Source organism: Oncorhynchus mykiss, chromosome 26 (genome assembly GCF_013265735.2).
Source record: "Oncorhynchus mykiss isolate Arlee chromosome 26, USDA_OmykA_1.1, whole genome shotgun sequence".
In the NCBI taxonomy this organism is placed as follows: domain Eukaryota; kingdom Metazoa; phylum Chordata; class Actinopteri; order Salmoniformes; family Salmonidae; genus Oncorhynchus; species Oncorhynchus mykiss.
Window position 1 is genome coordinate 4,844,898 of NC_048590.1, and position 16,068 is coordinate 4,860,965.

At 47.6% G+C, this 16,068-nt stretch overlaps 1 protein-coding gene across 2 annotated transcripts in view; it reads right to left on the reverse strand.

Moving 5' to 3' along the window:
* LOC110526851 (vacuolar protein sorting-associated protein 13C) overlaps window positions 1-16,068 on the reverse strand; it is a 253,457-nt gene that overhangs the window by 126,246 nt on the left and 111,143 nt on the right. For both annotated transcript variants that reach the window (XM_036963884.1, XM_036963883.1), the window contains 7 exons: window positions 12,158-12,275; window positions 9,427-9,559; window positions 8,509-8,584; window positions 4,821-4,921; window positions 4,323-4,476; window positions 2,168-2,247; window positions 1,518-1,577 (listed from right to left, as the gene is read on the reverse strand). In XM_036963884.1, the coding sequence (XP_036819779.1) occupies window positions 1,518-1,577; window positions 2,168-2,247; window positions 4,323-4,476; window positions 4,821-4,921; window positions 8,509-8,584; window positions 9,427-9,559; window positions 12,158-12,275 (722 nt within the window). The remainder of the gene's footprint in view (window positions 1-1,517; window positions 1,578-2,167; window positions 2,248-4,322; window positions 4,477-4,820; window positions 4,922-8,508; window positions 8,585-9,426; window positions 9,560-12,157; window positions 12,276-16,068) is intronic.

The window sequence follows — 16,068 nt, forward strand, 5'->3', positions numbered from 1 at the left end:
ATTAGAACTGAGACTAAGGACTGAATTCTAGGAGGACTGATTAGAACTGAGACTAAGGACTGAATTCTAGGAGGACTGATTAGAACTGCGACTAAGGACTGAATTCTAGGACTGATTAGAACTGAGACTAAGGACTGAATTCTAGGAGGACTGATTAGAACTGAGACTAAGGACTGAATCCTAGGAGGACTGATTAGAACTGAGACTAAGGACTGAATTCTAGGAGGACTGATTAGAACTGAGACTAAGGACTGAATTCTAGGAGGACTGATTAGAACTGAGACTAAGGACTGAATTCTAGGAGGACTGATTAGAACTGCGACTAAGGACTGAATTCTAGGAGGACTGATTAGAACTGCGACTAAGGACTGAATTCTAGGAGGACTGATTAGAACTGAGACTAAGGACTGAATTCTAGGAGGACTGATTAGAACTGAGACTAAGGACTGAATTCTAGGAGGACTGATTAGAACTGAGACTAAGGACTGAATTCCAGGAGGACTGATTAGAACTGAGACTAAGGACTGAATCCTAGGAGGACTGATTAGAACTGAGACTAAGGACTGAATTCTAAGAGGACTGATTAGAACTGATTAGAACTGAGACTAAGGACTGAATTCCAGGAGGACTGATTAGAACTGAGACTAAGGATTGAATCCTAGGAGGACTGATTAGAACTGATTCTCTATATAGTTTTTTGTATTTTTTTTACTTAACATTTGAATGAAACGTTAATGTGTTTCTGACAGACATGCAGTCTCTTACTGAGGACATGTGATTTATAGTTATTAAATATGGATCAGACCGGTCCTAAGTCTTAGGGATGTAATGCTGAACATACAGTTTAAACAGTATAATCCAGGCTTATCTAGGCTCTAGATGGAGCATTATTTATTTACAGAGAATTCAGTTGACCTCATATCGTCTGCAGCCCCCCCCCCCCCCCTCTTCAAAAAATTGTAATATAGCCAGGTTGAATCATTCTTATGCTCTCACTCCATCCTCTGCAGATGTATAGCTGGGTAACCAATGAGAGGGCAGCTTCCTGGAAAGGACCCTACTCTCAGTCTAAATGCTCTCAGTCCATCCTCTGTAGATCTATAGCTGGGTAACCAATGAGAGGGCAGCACCCTGGAAAGGACCCTGTTCTCACTCCATCCTCTATAGATGTGTAGCTGGGTAACCAACGAGAGGGCAGCTTCCTGGAAAGGACCCTACTCTCAGTCTAAATGCTCTCAGTCCATCCTCTGTAGATCTATAGCTGGGTAACCAACGAGAGGGCAGCTTCCTGGAAAGAACCCTGCTCTTAGAAAGCACCATGAAGAGTGGTTGAGGAAGTGGTTAACATAGAACTGGCTCTATACAAATACTGTGGAGCAAAACAAAACATGGTGATGAGGAGATGTGTTAGGGGGGGGGGGGGGGGGACAAAATACCTTCGCAATAAGAAATCAGCGGTTACCTTGGTTACTCAGAGAAAAACAACAACAAAAACACTACCAATTCATATCACATACCTTCAGGTTTTGCTCAGTGTTGTCAAACGTGGTCTGGAAATTAGGCCCGTTGATATCAGCCTGTAGGAAGGGATAGCATGTCGTTAATACTCACAAACACTTCCTGCTCTAGAAAACAACCACTTAGCTCATATAAGATTTCCATAGAAAGAGAGACCAAACAATAAAAATATTGGGATTTTTCTTTCTAAAATAAGATAGAGTGAGTGAGTGTGAGAGAGAGAGAGTGAGAGAGAGAGAGAGAATGAGAGTGTGAGAGAGAGAGAGAGAGAGAATGAGAGAGAGAGAGAGAGAGAGAGAGAGAGACAGAGAGACAGAGAGACAGAGAGACAGAGAGAGTGAGAGAGTGAGAGAGTGAGAGAGTGAGAGAGTGAGAGAGTGAGAGAGTGAGAGAGTGAGAGAGTGAGAGAGTGAGAGAGAGAGAGAGAGAGAGAGAGAGAGAGTGAGAGAGTGAGAGAGTGAGAGAGTGAGAGAGTGAGAGAGTGAGAGAGTGAGAGAGTGAGAGTGTGAGAGTGTGAGTGAGTGAGAGTGTGAGTGAGAGTGAGAGTGAGAGAGAGAGAGAGAGAGAGAGAGAGAGAGGAGATATTGATTTGAGACCAACAGAAGGAGTGAATGGACTAAAGGACACCAGTGAGTAAAACTCCACTTACTTTGGTGTACTCCACTTTGAGCAGGTCTGAGCCGTGCTTGTCTGAGGAGCTGATCAGGTGCAGAGGCTGGTTATTGGAGTCTGGAAATGAACATCATTCATTACTAATCGTGTCTGGGGTTGCCCATCCCTGTTATAGAGGGATAGAATCAGTTGGACGTTGACATTTATATAAATAATAGCGATTTCCTGTTTACAGACATCCCACGGCCCAGTCTACATCCGACATGGGCTGCTACTACCATGGCTGTACTGAAGTGGAGGACTTAATCCCAGATACAGTCTCTACCATGGTCCTACTGTGCCTCTGATCTCACAGTAGTCCAGGCCTACTTTACGGAGGTGAGGGTGAGGTCATAGGTCAGGGGTTAGGGTTACTAGTACCTCTGATCTAACAGTAGACCAGGCCTACTTTACGGAGGTGAGGGTGAGGTCATAGGTCAGGGGTTAGGGTTACTAGTACCTCTGATCTCACAGTAGTCCAGGCCTACTTTACGGAGGTGAGGGTGAGGTCATAGGTCAGGGGTTAGGGTTACTAGTACCTCTGATCTAACAGTAGACCAGGCCTACTTTACGGAGGTGAGGGTGAGGTCATAGGTCAGGGGTTAGGGTTACTAGTACCTCTGATCTCACAGTAGTCCAGGCCTACTTTACGGAGGTGAGGGTGAGGTCATAGGTCAGGGGTTAGGGTTACTAGTACCTCTGATCTAACAGTAGACCAGGCCTACTTTACAGAGGTGAGGGTGAGGTCATAGGTCAGGGGTTAGGGTTACTAGTACCTCTGATCTCACAGTAGACCAGGCCTACTTTACAGAGGTGAGGGTGAAGTCATAGGTCAGGGGTTAGGGTTACTAGTACCTCTGATCTCACAGTAGTCCAGGCCTACTTTACAGAGGTGAGGGTGAAGTCATAGGTCAGGGGTTAGGGTTACTAGTACCTCTGATCTAACAGTAGACCAGGCCTACTTTACAGAGGTGAGGGTGAGGTCATAGGTCAGGGGTTAGGGTTACTAGTACCTCTGATCTCACAGTAGTCCAGGCCTACTTTACGGAGGTGAGGGTGAGGTCATAGGTCAGGGGTTAGGGTTACTAGTACCTCTGATCTAACAGTAGACCAGGCCTACTTTACGGAGGTGAGGGTGAGGTCATAGGTCAGGGGTTAGGGTTACTAGTACCTCTGATCTCACAGTAGTCCAGGCCTACTTTACGGAGGTGAGGGTGAGGTCATAGGTCAGGGGTTAGGGTTACTAGTACCTCTGATCTAACAGTAGACCAGGCCTACTTTACAGAGGTGAGGGTGAGGTCATAGGTCAGGGGTTAGGGTTACTAGTACCTCTGATCTCACAGTAGTCCAGGCCTACTTTACAGAGGTGAGGGTGAAGTCATAGGTCAGGGGTTAGGGTTACTAGTACCTCTGATCTAACAGTAGACCAGGCCTACTTTACAGAGGTGAGGGTGAAGTCATAGGTCAGGGGTTAGGGTTACTAGTACCTCTGATCTCACAGTAGACCAGGCCTACTTTACAGAGGTGAGGGTGAGGTCATAGGTCAGGGATTAGGGTTAGTTAGTTAGGGTTACTGGTACCTCGTATCTCACAGTAGTCCAGGCCTACTTTATGGAGGTAGGAGGTGATGGTGAGGTCATAGGTCAGGGGTTAGTGTTAGTTAGTTAGGGTTACTGGTACCTCGTATCTCACAGTAGTCCAGGCCTACTTTATGGAGGTAGGATGTGATGGTGAGGTCATAGGTCAGGGGTTAGTTAGTTAGGGTTACTGGTACCTCGTATCTCACAGTAGTCCAGGCCTACTTTACGGAGGTAGGAGGTGATGGTGAGGTCATAGGTCAGGGGTTAGTGTTAGTTAGGGTTACTGGTACCTCGTATCTCACAGTAGTCCAGGCCTACTTTACGAAGGTAAGAGGTGATGGTGAGGTCATAGGTCAGGGGTTAGTTAGTTAGGGTTACAGGTACCTCGTATCTCACAGTAGTCCAGGCCTACTTCATGAAGGTAGGAGGTGATGGTGAGGTCATAGGTCAGGGGTTATGGTTAGTTAGGGTTACAGGTACCTCGTATCTCACAGTAGTCCAGGCCTACTTTACAGAGGTGAGGGTGAGGTCATAGGTCAGGGGTTAGTGTTAGTTAGTTAGGGTTACTGGTACCTCGTATCTCACAGTAGTCCAGGCCTACTTTACGGAGGTAGGAGGTGATGGTGAGGTCATAGGTTCTCATCTTGCCCTCTGCTCCCAGCTGAGACACACTGAGGGCTAACAGCGTGTTCTCCTGGTCAGCCTGACGCGTCAACTCCAACAGCACCTGGAGAACGTCACCAAAAACACACCTCAATAACATGATAACGCATTAGACAGTGGTCCTGTGTAGCTGGGTTGGTAGAGCATAGCGCTTTAGACAGTGGTCCTGTGTAGCTGGGTTGGTAGAGCATAGCGCTTTAGACAGTGGTCCTGTGTAGCTGGGTTGGTAGAGCATAGCGCTTTAGACAGTGGTCCTGTGTAGCTGGGTTGGTAGAGCATAGCGCTTTAGCAACACCAGAGTTGTGGGTTCGACTCCCACTGGGGTCACCAATAGAAACATGTATTGCTTTGATTATTGGGTTATTTGAACATTATAGAGAAAAAAATACACAAAAAAACACTTCGTACCGCTCTGACTTCAAACTTGAAGTGTACGTCAGTCAGCTCCTCTGTGACGGAGGGTTGGTGCTCCTCATCCACGGACATATAATATGACTCTCCATCTGAGTCTGAGGAGGAAGATAAATATATAGAGTAATATAGATTACATATATAGACTACATATAGAGTACATAGAGACTACATACAGACTACATACAGACTACATACAGACTACATACAGACTACATACAGACTACATATAGATTACATACAGACTACATATAGATTATATACAGACTACATACAGACTACATAGAGACTACATAGAGGCTACATAGAGACTACATATAGATTATATACAGACTACATAGAGACTACATACAGACTACATACATACTACATATAGATTACATACAGACTACATATAGATTATATACAGACTACATACAGACTACATACAGACTACATACAGACTACATACAGACTACATACAGACTACATATAGATTACATACAGATTACATACAGACTACATACAGACTACATACAGACTACACACAGACTACATATAGATTACATACAGATTACATACAGATTATATACAGACTACATACAGACTACATAGAGACTACATAGAGACTACATATAGATTATATACAGACTACATAGAGACTACATAGACTACATATAGATTATATACAGACTACATACAGACTACATACAGACTACATAGAGACTACATAGAGACTACATATAGATTATATACAGACTACATAGAGACTACATATAGACTACATAGAGACTACATATAGATTATATACAGACTACATAGAGACTACATAGAGACTACATACAGACTACATACAGACTACATACAGACTACATACAGACTACATACAGACTACATACAGACTACATATAGATTATATACAGACTACATAGAGACTACATACAGACTACATACAGACTACATACAGACTACATAGAGATTACATAGAGATTACATATAGACTACATATAGACTACATACAGACTACATACAGACTACATAGACTACATATAGACTACATACAGACGACATATAGATTACATACAGACTACATATAGATTACATACAGACTACATATAGATTACATACAGACTACATAGAGATTACATATAGATTACATAGAGACTACATAGAGACTACATAGAGACTACATACAGACTACATATAGATTACATACAGACTACATATACAGACTACATACAGACTACATAGAGACTACATAAAGACTACATACAGACTACATAGAGACTACATATAGATTACATACAGACTACATATAGATTACATAGAGATTACATAGAGATTACATAGAGATTACATATAGACTACATATAGACTACATAGTGTAAAAAGATCACACATACACTGAGTGGACAAAACATTAGGAACACCTTCCTAATATTGATTTGCAACCCCCCCCCCCCCCCCCCCCCCCTCAGAACAGCCTCATTTTGTCAGGGGCATGGACTCTACAAGGTGTTTAAAGTGTTCCACAGGGATGCTGGCCCATGTTGACTCCAATGCCTCCCACAGTTGTGTCAAGTTGGCTGGATGTCCTTTTGGTTGTGGACCTTTCTTGATACACACGAGAAACTGTTCAGTGTGAAAAACCCAGCAGCGTTGCAGTTCTTGACATACTACCATACTGTTCAAAAGGCACTTCAATATTTTGTCTTGTCCATTCACCCTCTGAATGGCACACATACACTATCCATGTCTCAATTGTCTCAAGGTTTAAAAATCCTTCTTTAATCTGTCTCCTCCCCTTCATCTTTAACCTGACTCCTCCCCTTCATCTTTAATCTGTCTCCTCCCCTTCATCTTTAACCTGACTCCTCCCCTTCATCTACACTGATTTGAAGTGGATTTAACAGGTGACATCAATAAGGGATGATAGCTTTCACCTGGACTGGACAGTTTGTCATGAAAAGAGCAGGTGTTCCTAATGCTTTGTCCACTCAGTGTACATCACCTACAGACGTCTGAAAATAAACAGAACATATCCCATAGTGAAAGAAATGTTTCCACTCATTCATGATTCATCCCATACAATAACAGATGGTCCTTCTATCTCCTGGTCTTTGTTCTTCAGTAACAGATGGTCCTTCTATCTCCTGGTCTTTGTTCTTCAGTAACAGATGGTGCTTCTATCTCCTGGTCTTTGTTCTTCAGTAACAGATGGTCCTTCTTTCTCCTGGTCTTTGTTCTTCAATAACAGATGGTCCTTCTATCTCCTGGTCTTTGTTCTTCAGTAACAGATGGTCCTTCTATCTCCTGGTCTTTGTTCTTCAGTAACAGATGGTCCTTCTATCTCCTGGTCTTTGATTTTCAGTAACAGATGGTGCTTCTATCTCCTGGTCTTTGTTCTTCAATAACAGATGGTCCTTCTATCTCCTGGTCTTTGTTCTTCCTTCTATCTCCTGGTCTTTGTTCTTCAGTAACAGATGGTGCTTCTATCTCCTGGTCTTTGTTCTTCAGTAACAGATGGTCCTTCTATCTCCTGGTCTTTGTTCTTCAGTAACAGATGGTGCTTCTATCTCCTGGTCTTTGTTCTTCAATAACAGATGGTCCTTCTATCTCCTGGTCTTTGGTCTTCCTTCTATCTCCTGGTCTTTGTTCTTCCTTCTATCTCCTGGTCTTTGTTCTTCCTTCTATCTCCTGGTCTTTGTTCTTCCTTCTATCTCCTGGTCTTTGTTCTTCCTTCTATCTCCTGGTCTTTGTTCTTCCTTTTATCTCCTGGTCTTTGTTCTTCAGTAACAGATGGTCCTTCTATCTCCTGGTCTTTGTTTTTCAGTAACAGATGGTCCTTCTATCTCCTGGTCTTTGTTCTTCAGTAACAGATGGTCCTTCTAACTCCTGGTCTTTGTTCTTCCTTCTATCTCCTGGTCTTTGTTCTTCAGTAACAGATGGTCCTTCTATCTCCTGGTCTTTGTTCTTCAATAACAGATGGTCCTTCTATCTCCTGGTCTTTGTTCTTCAGTAACAGATGGTCCTTCTATCTCCTGGTCTTTGATCTTCAGTAACAGATGGTCCTTCTATCTCCTGGTCTTTGATCTTCAGTAACAGATGGTCCTTCTATCTCCTGGTCTTTGTTCTTCAGTAACAGATGGTCCTTCTAACTCCTGGTCTTTGTTCTTCCTTCTATCTCCTGGTCTTTGTTCTTCAGTAACAGATGGTTCTTCTATCTCCTGGTCTTTGTTCTTCAATAACAGATGATTATTCTATCTCCTGGTCTTTGTTCTTCAGTAACAGATGGTCCTTCTATCTCCTGGTCTTTGTTCTTCCTTCTATCTCCTGGTCTTTGTTCTTCAGTAACAGATGGTCCTTCTATCTCCTCATCTTTGTTCTTCAGTAATAGTTGCCATGGAAATGCCCTTGATTGTCTGATCTAGTTCAGATGAAGGAGGTTGAGCCGCTGACTCTAAAATACAGTCTTCTTTTACCTGAGGCGGGAGCTGTTGTATTCTGTCTTGCACTCGACATCGACTCACCGTCCCCAACAGACAACTCTGAGTCGTGGCATCCATTTTAGACAAAGACCAGGGGACAGGAGGAGCATCCCATCTAGGATCAGATTACCTGACGCTCAATTATAACCGTTAAGAGTGGTCAGATAACAGCAGACCCTGGATCAGTTCCTGCAGAAACAGTTTAGTGAAGAACCCACCTGTCTCTAATGCATCCAGCAGGACGGGGGACTGTAAACCCAGGACGTTGGGCCTGGCCTCAGACAAACACAGCATCTAGTGGAAACAAGATGGGAGGGGGAAGAAAACAGTTGATTGCCAATCCTATTACTATTAGACATGACGAACTGTACCAATATAATGGGTGTGTGTGTGTGTGTAGGTTACTCTACTGGTGAACTGGGTCATACCAACTGTACCAATATAATGGGTGTATTTAGGCTACTCTACTGTACCAATATAATGTGTGTGTAGGTTACTCTACTGTACCAATATAATGGGTGTGTGTAGAGGATACTCTACTGGTGAACTGGGGCATACCAACTGTACCGTCTGGGTGGGGATGGAATCACCCTGGGGCATGCCAACTGTACCTTCTGGGTGGGGGTGGAAGGGGTGGAATCACTCTGGGGCATACCAACTGTACCTTCTGGGTGGGGGTGGAAGGGGTGGAATCCCTCTGGGGCATACCAACTGTACCTTCTGGGTGGGGGTGGAAGGGGTGGAATCACTCTGGGGCATACCAACTGTACCTTCTGGGTGGGGGTGGAAGGGGTGGAATCACTCTGGGGCATACCAACTGTACCTTCTGGGTGGGGGTGGAAGGGGTGGAATCACTCTGGGGCATACCAACTGTACCTTCTGAGTGGGCGTGGAAGGGGTGGAATCACTCTGGGGCATACCAACTGTACCTTCTGGGTGGGGGTGGAAGGGGTGGAATCACTCTGGGGCAACTGTACCTTCTGGGTGGGGGTGGAAGGGGTGGAATCACTCTGGGGCATACGAACTGTACCTTCTGGGTGGGGGTGGAAGGGGTGGAATCCCTCTGGGGCATACCAACTGTACCTTTTGGGTGGGGGTGGAAGGGGTGGAATCCCTCTGGGGCATACCAACTGTACCTTTTGGGTGGGGGTGGAAGGGGTGGAATCCCTCTGGGGCAGGGGGATGCTGTTGACCAGGTCCAACACACCCTGGATCTTCTGGTCTGAGATCTTCACATGGAGGAGAGGCAGTTCTCCAGACACCTTGAATCTGGAACACAGTAGATACCCAAGGTTTACTAATCTGGAACATAGTAGATACCAGAGGTTTACTAATCTGGAACACAGTAGATACCATACCAGAGGTTTACTAATCTGGAACACAGTAGATACCATACCAGAGGTTTACTAATCTGGAACATAGTAGATACCAGAGGTTTACTAATCTGGAACACAGTAGATACCAGAGGTTTACTCATCTGGAACACAGTAGATACCATACCAGAGGTTTACAAATCTGGAACACAGTAGATACCAGAGGTTTACTAATCTGGAACACAGTAGATACCAGAGGTTTACTAATCTGGAACACAGTAGATACCAGAGGTTTACTAATCTGGAACACAGTAGATACCAGAGGTTTACTAATCTGGAACACAGTAGATACCAGAGGTTTACTAATGTGGAACACAGTAGATACCATACCAGAGGTTTACAAATCTGGAACACAGTAGATAGAGGTTTACTAATCTGGAACACAGTAGATACCAGAGGTTTACTAATCTGGAACACAGTAGATACCAGAGATTTACTAATCTGGAACACAGTAGATACCAGACTTTTACTAATCTGGAACACAGTAGATACCATACCAGAGGTTTCCTAATCTGGAACACAGTAGATACCATACCAGAGGTTTACTAATCTGGAACACAGTAGATTCCAGAGGTTTACTAATCTGGAACACAGTAGATACCAGAGGTTTACTAATCTGGAACACAGTAGATACCAGAGGTTTACTAATCTGGAACACAGTAGGTACCATACCAGAGGTTTACAAATCTGGAACACAGTAGATACCAGAGGTTTACTAATCTGGAACACAGTAGATACCAGATGTTTACTAATCTGGAACACAGTAGATACCAGATGTTCACTAATCTGGAACACAGTAGGTACCATACCAGAGGTTTACAAATCTGGAACACAGTAGATACCAGAGGTTTACTAATCTGGAACACAGTAGATACCAGAGGTTTACTAATCTGGAACACAGTAGATACCAGAGGTTTACTAATCTGGAACACAGTAGATACCAGAGGTTTACTAATCTGGAACACAGTAGATACCAGAGGTTTACTAATCTTGAACACAGTAGATACCAGAGGTTAACTAATCTGGAACACAGTAGATACCAGAGGTTTACTAATCTGGAACACAGTAGATACCAGAGGTTTACTAATCTGGAACACAGTAGATACCAGAGGTTTACTAATCTGGAACACAGTAGATACCCAAAGGTTTACTAATCTGGAACACTCAGCCCCCCCAGTCTGGTATTACCTGGCTCAGCCCCCCCAGTCTGGTGTTACCTGGCTCAGCCCCCCAAGTCTGGTGTTAGCTGGAACAGCCCCCCCAGTCTGGTGTTACCTGGAACAGCCCCCCCAGTCTGGTGTTACCTGGCTCAGCCCCCCAGTCTGGTGTTACCTGGCTCAGCCCCCCCAGTCTGGTGTTACCTGGCTCAGCCCCCCCAGTCTGGTGTTACCTGGCTCAGCCCCCCCAGTCTGGTGTTACCTGGCTCAGCCCCCCCAGTCTGGTGTTACCTGGCTCAGCCCCCCCAGTCTGGTGTTACCTGGCTCAGCCCCCCCAGTCTGGTGTTACCTGGCTCAGCCCCCCCAGTCTGGTGTTACCTGGCTCAGCCCCCCCAGTCTGGTGTTACCTGGCTCAGCCCCCCCAGTCTGGTGTTACCTGGCTCAGCCCCCCCAGTCTGGTGTTACCTGGCTCAGCCCCCCCAGTCTGGTGTTACCTGGCTCAGCCCCCCCAGTCTGGTGTTACCTGGCTCAGCCCCCCCAGTCTGGTGTTACCTGGCTCAGCCCCCCCAGTCTGGTGTTACCTGGCTCAGCCCCCCTAACCTGGTGTTACCTGGCTCAGCCCCCCCAGTCTGGTGTTACCTGGCTCAGCCCCCACAGTCTGGTGTTACCTGGCTCAGCCCCCCCAGTCTGGTGTTACCTGGCTCAGCCCCCCCAGTCTGGTGTTACCTGGCTCAGCCCCCCCAGTCTGGTGTTACCTGGCTCAGCCCCCCCAGTCTGGTGTTACCTGGCTCAGCCCCCCCAGTCTGGTGTTACCTGGCTCAGCCCCCCCAGTCTGGTGTTACCTGGCTCAGCCCCCGCAGTCTGGTGTTACCTGGCTCAGCCCCCCCCCAGTCTGGTGTTACCTGGCTCAGCCCCCCCAGGCTGGTATTTCCTGGCTCAGCCCCCCCAGTCTGGTGTTACCTGGCTCAGCCCCCCCAGTCTGGTGTTACCTGGCTCAGCCCCCCCAGTCTGGTGTTACCTGGCTCAGCCCCCCCAGTCTGGTGTTACCTGGCTCAGCCCCCCCAGTCTGGTGTTACCTGGCTCAGCCCCCCCAGTCTGGTGTTACCTGGCTCAGCCCCCCCAGTCTGGTGTTACCTGGCTCAGCCCCCCCAGTCTGGTGTTACCTGGCTCAGCCCCCCCAGTCTGGTGTTACCTGGCTCAGCCCCCCCAGTCTGGTGTTACCTGGCTCAGCCCCCCCAGTCTGGTGTTACCTGGCTCAGCCCCCCCAGTCTGGTGTTACCTGGCTCAGCCCCCCCAGTCTGGTGTTACCTGGCTCAGCCCCCCCAGGCTGGTGTTACCTGGGCATCCTGGTGTCCTTCTCCACCATGCATTTGGCCAGCTGGAGGCTGAAGTCCATGGGCTGCAGGATGTGCTGTATAGAGGAACCATGTTGACGGGCCGTCTTCCACTCCTCACCTGTAGGGACAGAGACCGGAAGAGTGGGGGACAGAGCTCAGTGGGGGACAGACCGGGACAGTGGGGGACAGGGCTCAGTGGGGACAGAGACCGGAACAGTGGGGGACAGACCGGAACAGTGAGGGACAGAGCTCAGTGGGGACAGAGACCGGAACAGTGGGGGACAGAGCTCAGTGGGGACAGAGACCGGAACAGTGGGGGGCAGAGCTCAGTAGGGACAGACCGGAACAGTGGGGGACAGAGCTCAGTGCGGGACAGAGCTCAGTGGACAGAGACAGAAACAGTGGGGGACAGAGACAGAAACAGTGAGGGACAGAACTCAGTGGACAGAGACAGAAACAGTGAGGGACAGAGCTCAGTGGACAGAGACAGAAACAGTGGGGGACAGAGACAGAAACAGTGGGGGACAGAGACAGAAACAGTGAGGGACAGAGCTCAGTGGACAGAGACAGAAACAGTGAGGGACAGAGCTCAGTGGACAGAGACAGAAACAGTGGGGGACAGAGCTCAGTGGACAGAGACAGAAACAGTGAGGGACAGAGCTCAGTGGACAGAGACAGAAACAGTGAGGGACAGAGCTCAGTGGGGACAGAGACAGAAACAGTGAGGGACAGAGCTCAGTGGGGACAGAGACAGAAACAGTGAGGGACAGAGCTCAGTGGACAGAGACAGAAACAGTGAGGGACAGAGCTCAGTGGGGACAGAGACAGAAACAGTGAGGGACAGAGCTCAGTGGACAGAGACAGAAACAGTGAGGGACAGAGCTCAGTGGACAGAGACAGAAACAGTGAGGGACAGAGCTCAGTGGGGACAGAGACAGAAACAGTGAGGGACAGAGCTCATGGACAGAGACAGAAACCGTGAGGGACAGAGCTCAGTGGGGACAGAGACAGAAACAGTGAGGGACAGAGCTCAGTGGGGACAGAGACAGAAACAGTGAGAGACAGAGCTCAGTGGACAGAGACAGAAACCGTGAGGGACAGAGCTCAGTGGACAGAGACAGAAACCGTGAGGGACAGAGCTCAGTGGACAGAGACAGAAACCGTGAGGGGCAGAGACAGAAACAGTGAGGGACAGAGCTCAGTGGACAGAGACAGAAACAGTGAGGGACATGGCTCAGTGGACAGAGACAGAAACAGTGAGGGACAGAGACAGAAACAGTGAGGGACAGAGCTCAGTGGGGACAGAGACAGAAACAGTGAGGGACAGAGTTCAGTGGACAGAGACAGAAACAGTGAGGGACAGACAGAAACAGTGAGGGACAGAGCTCAGTGGGGACAGAGACAGAAACAGTGAGGGACAGAGCTCAGTGGACAGACAGAAACAGTGAGGGACAGACAGAAACAGTGAGGGACAGAGCTCAGTGGGGACAGAGACAGAAACAGTGAGGGACAGAGCTCAGTGGGGACAGAGACAGAAACAGTGAGGGACAGAGCTCAGTGGACAGAGACAGAAACAGTGAGGGACAGAGTTCAGTGGACAGAGACAGAAACAGTGAGGGACAGACAGAAACAGTGAGGGACAGAGCTCAGTGGGGACAGAGACAGAAACAGTGAGGGACAGAGCTCAGTGGACAGACAGAAACAGTGAGGGACAGACAGAAACAGTGAGGGACAGAGCTCAGTGGGGACAGAGACAGAAACAGTGAGGGACAGAGCTCAGTGGGGACAGAGACAGAAACAGTGAGGGACAGAGCTCAGTGGACAGAGACAGAAACAGTGAGGGACAGAGTTCAGTGGACAGAGACAGAAACAGTGAGGGACAGAGTTCAGTGGACAGAGACAGAAACCGTGAGGGACAGAGCTCAGTGGACAGAGACAGAAACAGTGAGGGACAGAGCTCAGTGGGGACAGAGACAGAAACAGTGAGGGACAGAGACAGAAACAGTGAGGGACAGAGCTCAGTGCGCATTGCTGCTCACAAGGCAGTAGACTGAGTGAATGTTTGTTCCATAATGACATTAACGGGAAAACACTGTTAGTGGGAAGACATCTGAGTGGATGTATATGGATCTATAGATGCAACAACTAGCATGTTGCTAATACAGAAGGTATATAGATGCAACAACTAGCATGTTGCTAATAAAGAAGATCTATAGATGCAACAACTAGCATGGGTTGCTAATACAGAAGATCTGGAGATGCAACAACTAGCATGGGTTGCTAATACAGAAGATCTATAGATGCAACAACTAGCATGGGTTGCTAATACAGAAGATCTATAGATGCAACAACTAGCATGGGTTGCTAATACAGAAGATCTATAGATGCAACAACTAGCATGGGTTGCTAATACAGAAGATCTGGAGATGCAACAACTAGCATGGGTTGCTAATACAGAAGATCTATAGATGCAACAACTAGCATGGGTTGCTAATACAGAAGATCTATAGATGCAACAACTAGCATGGGTTGCTAATACAGAAGATCTATAGATGCAACAACTAGCATGGGTTGCTAATAGAGAAGATCTATAGATGCAACAACTAGCATGTTGCTAATACAGAATATCTTGTTGGAAGCCTGCCCAGTGGGAAGCCTGCCAGTGGGAAGCCCGCCCAGTGGGAAGCCCGCCCAGTGGGAAGCCCGCCCAGTGGGAAGCCCGCCCAATGGGAAGCCCGCCCAATGGGAAGCCTGCCCAATGGGAAGCCCGCCTAGTGGGAAGCCCGCCCAATGGGAAGCCAGCCCAATGGGAAGCCCGCCCAATGGGAAGCCTGCCTAGTGGGAAGCGCGCTTCAAATTACCAGTTAGGAAATATAAATAGTAGCTCTGTTTAAACCGTAGACATCAACACCATTTTTAAACACGTAATTGCATTTAGAGTTGTGGCTCAGTGATTTGGCTTATGAAAGGCTGTTTAAGTCCAGCAGCATCCCTGTATGACCAGCTGTAGCAGCAGCCCTGTATCATCAGCTCTAGCAGCACCGCTGTACGATCAGCTCTAGCAGCAGCCCTGTATGATCAGCTCTAGCAGCAGCCCTGTATGATCAGCTCTAGCAGCAGCCCTGTATCATCAGCTCTAGCAGCAGCCCTGTATGATCAGCTCTAGCAGCAGCCCTGTATGATCAGCTCTAGCAGCACCGCTGTACGATCAGCTCTAGCAGCAGCCCTGTATGATCAGCTCTAGCAGCAGCCCTGTATGATCAGCTCTAGCAGCAGCCCTGTATGATCAGCTCTAGCAGCAGCCCTGTATGATCAGCTCTAGCAGCAGCCCTGTATCATCAGCTCTAGCAGCAGCCCTGTATGATCAGCTCTAGCAGCAGCCCTGTATGATCAGCTCTAGCAGCAGCCCTGTATGATCAGCTCTAGCAACACCGCTGTATCATCAGCTCTAGCAGCAGCCCTGTATGATCAGCTCTAGCAGCACCGCTGTATGATCAGCTCTAGCAGCAGCCCTGTATGATCAGCTCTAGCAGCAGCCCTGTATCATCAGCTCTAGCAGCAGCCCTGTATGATCAGCTCTAGCAGCAGCCCTGTATCATCAGCTCTAGCAGCACCGCTGTATGATCAGCTCTAGCAGCAGCCCTGTATGATCAGCTCTAGCAGCAGCCCTGTATGATCAGCTCTAGCAGCAGCCCTGTATGATCAGCTCTAGCAGCACCGCTGTATCATCAGCTCTAGCAGCAGCCCTGTATGATCAGCTCTAGCAGCAGCCCTGTATGATCAGCTCTAGCAGCAGCCCTGTATGATCAGCTCTAGCAGCACCGCTGTATGATCAGCTCTAGCAGCAGCCCTGTATGATCAGCTCTAGCAGCAGCCCTGTATCATCAGCTCTAGCAGCAGCCCTGTATGAT